Genomic DNA, 10000 nt, shown 5'->3' with positions numbered 1-10000 from the left:
ATTCCTGCTGTTATTCTGTTTTACCATAGATGCTACTTTCTGTAAGAAGTCTTCAACAAACTGACAATTACTAAGTGGGGCTCTAGAGATGGAGAAGGAATGCCAGAGCAAAGAAACAGTGGATAAAAGGAGGAGGTTAAATAATGCAGCAGCAGTATAGACACTTCATCTGTCCCTGCGCGCGTGAAGATGTACAATCATTTGAGGACGTATTTTTAAAGCATGTCTCTCTTTCACAACCTCACAAGCATATCTGATGCAACTTCTCCTCAAATTCCCAATATTTCCCTGTAATCTCAGAGCACCTGGGCCAGACTGTGATTCTGCCAGTGAGTCCTGCACCAAATAACCTCACAATGTATTTTAAAGCTACACTAGATACAGATGTATAAAAGCGATGAGATGATGTGAGCTGTGGAGTGTCCTTAGGGGCACGACCCAGGAAGTGATTCAGACTGCAAAACTTTGAAATGTTTCTAGTGGTCTATGTTTGTCTTTAGGGATCTTCCACAGATCTGTTGACTAGTTTGAGTGTTACACTTTTAACGCTATAAATCCTACCATATCAAATGTCTAGGTCATGTACTCAAGCAAAACTTCACTGAAAACCTGTTTCTCACAATCTACAATCTTTTGTCGTCTGATTGATGGTTAAGACTTTTTTAGAATGTAAAAGGTCTTTTAGTATATTTGTACAAACGTCCCTCTTCAGCTCATGCTTCATGTGATCTGTGAATTCTTTACTGATTTTTTATAAAGCAAACGTAATAACTTTGATATTGTTGGATAATTCCAGATGAACTCTTACCTTTATTTCTCCATCTTCACGGGATTGCATTGCATTATATGTTTGGATCATCTATATATCTTCTTACTAAGACATATTATTGGCAGTATAGAGTGACGACTAATATTTATATAATTTTATGCAAGTATCTGCTGTACTGTTATAAAGATTTAATTGATTTCTTCACCAAACTGCATATTTTTGCTTAGTTTGGGCCTCTGAATAAAACTGAGCTGTTTTCCCTCACTGGGTATGAGCTTTATATTCTCACCATATCATTCTGTATAATTCAAGTATAATGTATTAAATATGATACAAAACATTACATTTTTGCAAAGTTAAGTTCAATTGACTGTTCAGAACATGATGTTTCAGATTTTTATTTCATATGTCAGGCTTTACAGGATAAAGATGGTGTGTTAAAGGGTTAGTTCACCCAATAATCAAAATTATGTCATTAATAACTCACCCTCATGTTGTTCCAAACCCGTGAGATCTCCGTTTATCTTCAGAACACAGTTTAAGATATTTTAGATGTAGTCCGAGAGCTCTCAGTCCCTCCATTGAAGCTGTGTGTACGGTCTACTGTCCATGTCCAGAAAGGTCAGAAAAACTAAATCTAAAATATCTTAAACTGTGTCCCGAAGATAAACGGAGGTCTCACGGGTTTGGAACGACATGAGGGTGAGTTATTAATGACATCATTTTGATTATTGGGTAAACTAACCCTTTAAGACAAAAAAAAAAACAAAAAAACAATGAGACTCCTGCATTCTGTTACACTTCTAAATGTAATGTCGAATGTAATAATGTCTCTTAATTAAAGGCCCCCTCTAAGGAGCATCTCCGAATAGGGTCAAAAGAAGCTAAAACTTACAATAAGTTTCATCATAACAACTAGTCATTCAAGAAACCTATAGAGTAGTCCATTTTTAAAATATATGGCTTTGCACATGCTTTGCACAATCAGTGAATAACTGTAAGCAAAGGTCTCATTACAGACATGGTCTCATGCATAAAATGCGTTACATAAAATCTTTAATTAAAATCATGAAATATAACATGATGAAACAGGACAAAATTTCTCACCTCAGGTCTGACGGGATCTTCAATTCCAACAACACATATTGCAGTCAGGTCAGTCAAAATGTTGTTTTCGTCCTCCCAGTTGGGCTCGGGGTCTGCAGGAAAGTCACGGTAGGCCACACAGATGGTTCTGAGTCCTTCACAGGCCATGGGCTCAATTACTTTCTTCACCATCTCGTCTCTGTCCCTCGGTCTGAAGACACGAGGTTCACCTGCCTCGTTCAGAATGCGAGTACACCTGAAGCGAACACACCAAATCACCCCTCACATGAAACAAGGTCATATCATTGTAGAATTATGCACATTCCCTTATTTACAGCAATTTCAGACTTTCTGAGGACATTGCTTCATCATGTAATTCCACAAAGAGCAAATCAAAATGATTCCGGGCACATCAATCTACAGTAATTCAACATAATGTTCCTCCATCTGCTGTTGTTATTTGTTGTTATTTCTTTATTTGAAAGGGGACAGTGTACATTAATAAACATTAAAACAATGTAAATGTACCCGAGTTAGCTCAAAAGTGCTAATTTTCATCGGTAGTCCCCCTGCCAGATTTAAACAAGGCAACCTTTAAAAATAATCACAAGTACAAAACCACAAAAAAAAAAAAAAAAAGGCATACAACACATTATGGTTAATAAATACAATTCATATAAAAATTATATAATATTTAAATACACAAATAAAAGCATTAGTACCCACAAGTTTGGCTCTTTACAAGCCTTTTTTTTTGCATTCTTTTTGAATGAAAAGAATGACAAGGACTTTCTAATGGCTGCCGGCACTGAACTGCTCTTACGGAGAAGACGGCCTGACCAAAAGCTATATGATGCAGTCTTCCCTCACTGCCCCTCTAGTTACCCTAATCTCACTGGATCTAAAATGTATAAAATCACATAGTGGAGGAGGTGCTAAGCCATATCTAATTTTATAGATTTTATTTTTATTTAATTTTATTAGATTATCCCAGGTAAGTAACTGATATTTCCTCAGAATACTACAGTGGTGGTAGTGGTATGGTTTTTTATCCAGTATTTTTAATGCTTGTTTGTATAATCTTTCTAATGGTTTTATTGTTGTAGAGTGAGTATTGGACCAGCTTATTAAACAATATGTTATGTGGGATCAAATCATGGAAAAGAAATATAATTTAGCAGCTTCTGTTGAAAGGAATCCTATTACTAATGTTTTTGATGTGAGTTTTGAAATTGAGATTTGAATCTATATATAATCCTAAATATTTATATTCTGAGGCATGAAAATGCTTTAATATAAAAAAGTGAAGGTACTACAGCTGCAGCATCAGAGAGCAGATGAAAGGCGCTCACTTTTTAAGGACGATTTCAGATGCTCCTTTGCTGTACATTCTGAAGCTGCTGTCTGGAAGCGTGATGATGGTGCTCATGGACTTCCTCACAGAGTTAAACGTGTACACCTTGTAGAGTTTCTCCTCTGGGATCTGGTTCCGAATGGTCTGGTAGTCTCGTTTCAGGTCCAGGACCAGTCCCAGTAGGCCACACTCGGTTTTGTTGCCCACTTGTTTGGGAAGACCTCCTTCCTTATCTGGAGGCTGGGAAAGTATAAAGCCAAAGAGTATAAAGATAGCTGCTGCATAGTAACAAGGTAAATAGTGCACTCTTTCCATTTAAGGTCGCATAACTGACCACCTGTCTACAGATAACAGCAACCGTTGCTTAGCAACCTGCACACATGGTGAGCTATGCTGCTTTGAGCGAAATAAATCCTTTGGATAAGTTTGATGAGGTAATTTATGAAGTTTCTTTGTTAACAGCTTGAATGCCTTGAATGCAATGACAACAGGTCATGTTGTACTTTTTTATTATTATTATCATTATTATTAATATTTTTTTTATATACTTTTTTTATATAGTGTTTTTTGCAGCAGCTCAGAATTAATATTCTTGGTTTGGATTTGTTATAAATCTCAAACATTAAAGCATTAAGCATCCGCAGGTAATTCAGCATGAAGCACTTAAAAGACTCCGTTCAAACTTTGGTTTGTAGGTAAATTCAGTCTTAGGTGTGCATTTATGTTGGTTCTTTTGTTAAACTTTACACTAAACAATAAATTGAAGTTTGACAATATCTTATTGCCACATTGAGTTTAAACTGCATCCAAAGGTTTTTTTTTTTTTTTTTTTTAAGAGAACTTGCAATGTACCTGTATACTAAAAACTGCTTGGTCTTACATTCAGGCATGTTGAAATGTGATCTACCTTTTCCTTCTTGCTTTCATTTACAGCTTCCTTTATGCTGCAAAGATGCAATGCGTCCAACGGAAAACATGACCCTAAACTAAAACCTAAATATAACAAACACTATGTCTTTCTGGTATTAATAAACTGTCTGCAAAGGCTCATGTTACTCTACATCAGATCCAAATTGTCTTTCAAAGAACAAGTGCCTACATATACATACAGTCTGAAAGCCTGAAAAAGCCTCCAACGCAAAGAAACAAAGGCACCATAATAATTTCATTATCTGTTTTTTTATTTATAAGAAGACAAAGCTGAAATGCCCATAGAGACCTTGATTGTGAATTCACTTTCTGATTTACTTTTACAGCATTTCTCATAGCTAGGCTTGACAGGACCCAATGTACAAGAGTGGTGCATTGCAATGTACCATACACAAGATTACTCACAATGTGCGTGCAATGGAGTTTTTGTAAGCTCTAACTGAGAAAATCTGAAATTTCAACAAAAACGCAGGTGTACAGGTTTCACATTTTGATTTGTCTTACATCTTTTTGGGCATCAGACAGATGGATACATGTGACTGGCTTGTTTGCATGTCAATGGCCTATTGGGTAATTGAGACTGGACCACTTAATTCCCAGGGTAGACAGGGGGTGGGAAAGCTAAATTATGACTTAAGCTAAATTATGTTTTTGCCACAAGAACTTTACTAACTTCACTAACTGTGTACATCAGGAGAAGAAATTACATAAAAAAGTATATCATGTTTACCTGGGTCATTCAAGACTGCTCATGCATTTGATGCAAATTTCATAGCACTTCTCAGAGAGGTGCTGGCACGCAAAGCTCTCCTGAACAGCTGTCTTCTCCCTGGTCAGGACGCACTCCTACGAACCACGGCATATGGCTAAACATGCACTGGCAGCACTACTTCCTCTTTACAGTCTTATTCGGCTCCTGCGCTCCACATGGGCCCTCCATCTATTCTCCTTCTCACTGCAGGGGCTGTGGAGGCCCTCTCGTGTACCCTAGAAGGTCATTTTCATAGCACCTCTTTGATTTCACAGCATTACCTACACTGACAGCCCCTGCCTCAGGCCATGAGGTGAGTGCCTTGCCAAAGCTGATTGGCTCATGTGAATGAGTGGCAGCACGAGGCATCGCAGAGAGACTTTGGCAGAGACCTTGAGTCACATGGAGCGGCTGCAGCCGGACAAACGACTTTGCACAAATGAGTCACAACTCATCAAACACAAGACATTGCGATTTTTCACCTTGTCATGTGTGCGATTAAAAAATTGCTCCCAAAATAGCATTTAGTCTAACAGAGAAGTCTCACAGGGCAGAATTCCTTGCAGCATATGTCCATTGTTGGATCAGAGCCAAGTCCATGTCCGAGTTCGAGTAATGTCTTGTTATCTTAATTTTATGTTGTTCCTTATTTTAACCCTAACCCTGAGTAAAAAAATTACCCAAGTGTATGATAAGTCAGAGTTCATTAATAATTCCACTTGAATCCAGACTTTACTCTGGGTTTGGCATCAAGGACCCCTTCTCTACTTATGAGTAGTGGCAGACATTTTGTCTAAGCATAACCCTCACAAAACCATTGTTTCAGATGACATCGAGAACCCTGGTCCTGGAGGGCCACTGTCTTGCAGACTTTAACCCAGTACCTAATAAAATACAGCTGAGAAATCTAACCTACATGTTCAGGATTGAAGATTGAAAATTGCAGGCAGGTGTGTTTGGAAAATTACAGATTCAGACATTTTGGACATTTTGGACATGAAAGATAATAATGAGTCAAGATAAAATGAAGATAGCAAGACATAAATGTCTCAAACTCAGTTGTTTAAGGACTTGGACTCAACAAGGTGGACTTGGACCTAACACTAGTTTGCTTGTATTAACAGGCAGGTTTATTTGATTGGGATAGAACTAAACTCTAGGACAGTAACCCTCCAGGACCAAAGTTGCCCATCCCTAATATACATTATGGAGGAGACTGAGACTTTGCAAAGTCTTTCCTGACTGAAAGCCATTCCAGATTGTTCTGACTGGGTATGTACTATGTTTGTTTGACAGGAATGTTGTCCCAGGGCCATAAAATGACATCCTGGATCATGTTTTACCACAGTACTGAATGATGACCATATTAACATACCACGGTACCTTTAAATTGCAGGTAACAGGCATTTAAACAGAATTGTATATTTCTAGACAAAGAGTTATTCATCATCTGGACAACAGAAATGAGAGAGCCTGTGTGGAGTCACTGAATGGACATTCACCACATTCAATCTTTGCAAGAAGGGCTAACTGCATCTGTCTTTGGTGTAACTAAGAATCCAGAGCTTAAAGCTGATGACCTACTGAACAGTCCTCAAACACACACACCGCCGCATACAGACATGTAACCTCCAATCAAGAATTGATGGGTTCCCGAGAACATGACATCAGTGTCGGACCCGACCTCTCCGATCAGACGGCCAGGAGGTCTGATGGAACAGGTGAGCAACCTGAGATCCGTACAACAGGAAGTCTCCGCAGAGCTCAGACTACCGGCTGAAGTATCAGTGTACATGCCAGCAGCATCACCTGTACAGTGTGTCCTACTCCGATTTCAGGATTACACTAACTCCGGTCATACAACTGAGACATGCTACATAACCACTCTAAATTATGAATGCTAAATCTGTATCAAATACAGGTAAAAGTTTAATAGTACAAATAAGCTTAAAAACAGGAGGGCAGCTATTTCACCCAAGAGCACAAAATTCCATTAAATGTAAATCTAGAAGGACTGAGTTGGGAAGGAGACTTTTTTTGCTGAAAGAAGGAAAGTTTTCTGAAGGAGCTGTTGAGTGTTGGGTGAGAAGAAGTTCATGCATTAAAAACCTTAATGGAGCAGCAAAGCACAGTAGCTTTGGGGATATCTCCAGGGATAAAGAATCTAGGTTAAAACAAGATGTCTGGAATGATATGCTTATCCAGGTCTTGCTTTGTATGGTTATGAAAGCTCTCGGTACTGGTCTCCAGGGACAGGATCTGTAAGTAGTGTTAGTTTGCTGGGAGAAAGCGTTCAAAGGGGTGGTTTCAGCTCCTAGGCATCTTAAACCGAGATACAGAACAGATCTGATTCCAGCTCCCAGAACCAAGAGAAACACATGTTGTGATTATCAATGATTTTATTTATTTATTTTTAACTTATTGTCTCAACTATATCCTTGCAGACCGTACATTTTTGGAAACCAAACCCCAACTGGTGCTCCAAAACACACAGTGATTATTCTGCTGTGTTCTTGGTCCTCAAAGAACAGCACATATGGAAACTAACAAATAAAAAGGCCTAATACAAAATATATATACATATTAATTCCAATAAGTTAGGATTTCATCAGTGGGTTACTCTATGTAGGGCACATTCAGTGTTTACTGATCATTTGGAACAATCTTTTTCTCTTTTGAACAAACACTGAAGGTTTGTAAGTTTTCTTTCCTCCTTCGGAATTCATAGACATTACTGTCCCATTGTGATGCTGAATGTTATTCTTCAATTAATAAAAACTGAAAAAAAGGTACAGCGATTCAAACAACGAGTTTAGCCATTAAAAAAATTGATGTTGGTAGTAATGAGAAAGTAAAACTGTGCTAACATTGCTGTAGCTCAATTGGTGAGCGTGGCATTAAAAACTCCAAATCACCGATTCGATCACTAGAGTAAACACATGAAACTCAGGGAACATGATATGACACAAAAGGTTGCTGGAACAATGCCACAATGGATGCACAATGCAATCAAAAATAAAGGAGGTTCAACAAATATTAGATTGTGTGTCGTTTTAGCCAGGAAATGTACACAAGTAATAGCTTTTGCTTATACATTAACATTGAGGTCTATAGTTAAATAGCAATTTTTATTTTTTTTTTGCTGAAATGACACCAGTTTTAGCCAAAGGTTTTTATGTCTTACCAGTATTTTAGTAGTATAGGCGCTGTTGAGGGATATAGCATTGACCAGTAAATCCAGAGTTTTGGGTGGGATGGAGCTGGGGTCTGGAATCTGCTTGTAATGGACATCGCCCACATAACACTGCACTGCTGTCATTCGGTTGGTGGTCAGTGTGCCAGTCTTGTCTGAGCAGATAGCTGTGGCATTGCCCATGGTCTCGCAAGCATCCAGATGGCGTACCAAATTGTTATCTTTCATCATTTTCTATCAGCACAGACACAAAAATACAGATACAGATAACTAGCACATACAGGGCTGCACAGTCCACTACCTATAAGTACTTGTCTAAATAAACATCTTTCTAACTGAAATGGGAAATAAAAAGGCTGCTATCTCAAGAGGAACTTAGCTAATGTGTTGGTTTACTGTTCACACAGCCAGACAAAGAACATTCATTTCCACTGAAATGACCATTATGCCAACATCCATAGGTGGCTTTGTTGGTAATAAAATACTTCTGTGTGGATATACTGTAATATCTACCAAAAAATCTTTACTTGTTGAAGTTGCTGCCATTTTGGTTGTTTTTATGTGACTCCACCAATATCAAGTGAGACAGTTCAGAGCTTTCATGAAATTCAGTGTTTCTAATTTGTAATCATACATTTGACAACACATGAATGTGAAGTTATAAAACACAAAATATGGTCATTTCAAAATGGCATAAACAAAGCATATTGCTCACAGTTGGTTCTGTGCACTGGTTGTTGATTGGATTTTGAAATGTGGGCATTGCACTCTCAATGAAGTATGTAATTTTTATTGGTAGCGACAAGTTATGCCATTTTATTAAAAATAAAGTCAAATATAAAAAAAATAAATAAATAAATCATGCATGGATAAAGTCATTCACAATTCACTTTTCATTGTATGCTGACGTTAAAGAGAGCATGCACAAGTAGTGGGAGTCCATTTCTGCTGGTGGCAGAAATGAAATAAACATTCATAAAAATCTATCTGATATGATTGCAAATGAATTGTTTGGTTTGATTTAATCAACAACTGGTTTAACAGGTGTCATTTTGTAATGGAGTAAATGTTTCTCAGAATAAAAATAAGTCAAGCATTTTAAAACTGTTAAAACTGATCCTTTGATGGCCCAAATTGCTGTCTTGGTAATCAGCTGTATATTTAGATCTAAATATGAGACATTCTTAATATTCTTCATGCTGAACCAGTTTACCTTCACTGAGTAGGCCAGAGAGATGGTGACAGCCAGCGGAAGGCCTTCAGGAACGGCCACCACCAGCACTGTCACACCAATGATGAAGAATTTGACAAAATACTGAATGTAGACCGGTGTACACTCCGGCAGCCACGGCTTCTTCAGAAGCACAAAGTTATCGATTGAAAAATAAAGCACCAGGATGATGACTGTAATGGCAGACATCACCAAACCTGAGAACCAGATCACAGCAAACATCACATTAGTGCATGGTGCTCCTCTGTGATAGTGAAACACTAACCTTGATCCTCCATACAACCTAAAAACCCATAGCACCTGCTTTGCCGATTTGTACAGCCAGCTTTGTGAGTTTTCCTTGCAGAACAGATTTCTCTTTCTTGGAGACATACGCTTTCTTCTTCTCTCTGTCATCTGCTTCTCCACCCTCTGCACTCTTCAAGGGCTGCATCTCCATTGCTGCAGCACCGTCCTGCTTCTTCACTGTAACGATCACAGGAAACACAAGTGGGTTATGGGTGTCTGACCTTTGCCCACGACTATAGGTAATGCTGGACCTTGACTGTACTGGCCATGAAGTCATTGTGAGAGAATAAACTATAGTTTAAACTCTACTGTTGGGATTTGCATGTTTCTTTGTATATTAACAGATGGATGAATGATCATTATGAGTTACTAGCCAACACTTAAAATTCCAACAGAAG

At 38.2% G+C, this 10000-nt stretch overlaps 3 protein-coding genes across 10 annotated transcripts in view; 1 reads left to right on the top strand and 2 right to left on the bottom strand.

Moving 5' to 3' along the window:
• LOC132119151 (synapsin-2-like) overlaps positions 1-10000 on the bottom strand; it is a 511637-nt gene that overhangs the window by 318930 nt on the left and 182707 nt on the right. The window lies entirely within an intron of this gene.
• The window catches only part of LOC132119156 (metalloproteinase inhibitor 3-like), a 386564-nt gene that overhangs the window by 242286 nt on the left and 134278 nt on the right, over positions 1-10000 (top strand). The window lies entirely within an intron of this gene.
• The window catches only part of LOC132119150 (plasma membrane calcium-transporting ATPase 2), a 111334-nt gene that overhangs the window by 23519 nt on the left and 77815 nt on the right, over positions 1-10000 (bottom strand). For all 8 annotated transcript variants that reach the window (XM_059528907.1, XM_059528899.1, XM_059528902.1 and 5 more), the window contains 5 exons: positions 9615-9779; positions 9297-9511; positions 8075-8317; positions 3208-3449; positions 1877-2111 (listed from right to left, as the gene is read on the bottom strand). In XM_059528907.1, the coding sequence (XP_059384890.1) occupies positions 1877-2111; positions 3208-3449; positions 8075-8317; positions 9297-9511; positions 9615-9779 (1100 nt within the window). The remainder of the gene's footprint in view (positions 1-1876; positions 2112-3207; positions 3450-8074; positions 8318-9296; positions 9512-9614; positions 9780-10000) is intronic.

The sequence above is a fragment of the Carassius carassius genome, chromosome 38 (assembly GCF_963082965.1).
Source record: "Carassius carassius chromosome 38, fCarCar2.1, whole genome shotgun sequence".
NCBI classification, from domain to species: domain Eukaryota; kingdom Metazoa; phylum Chordata; class Actinopteri; order Cypriniformes; family Cyprinidae; genus Carassius; species Carassius carassius.
This window is presented reverse-complemented; position numbering and strand designations above follow the sequence as displayed.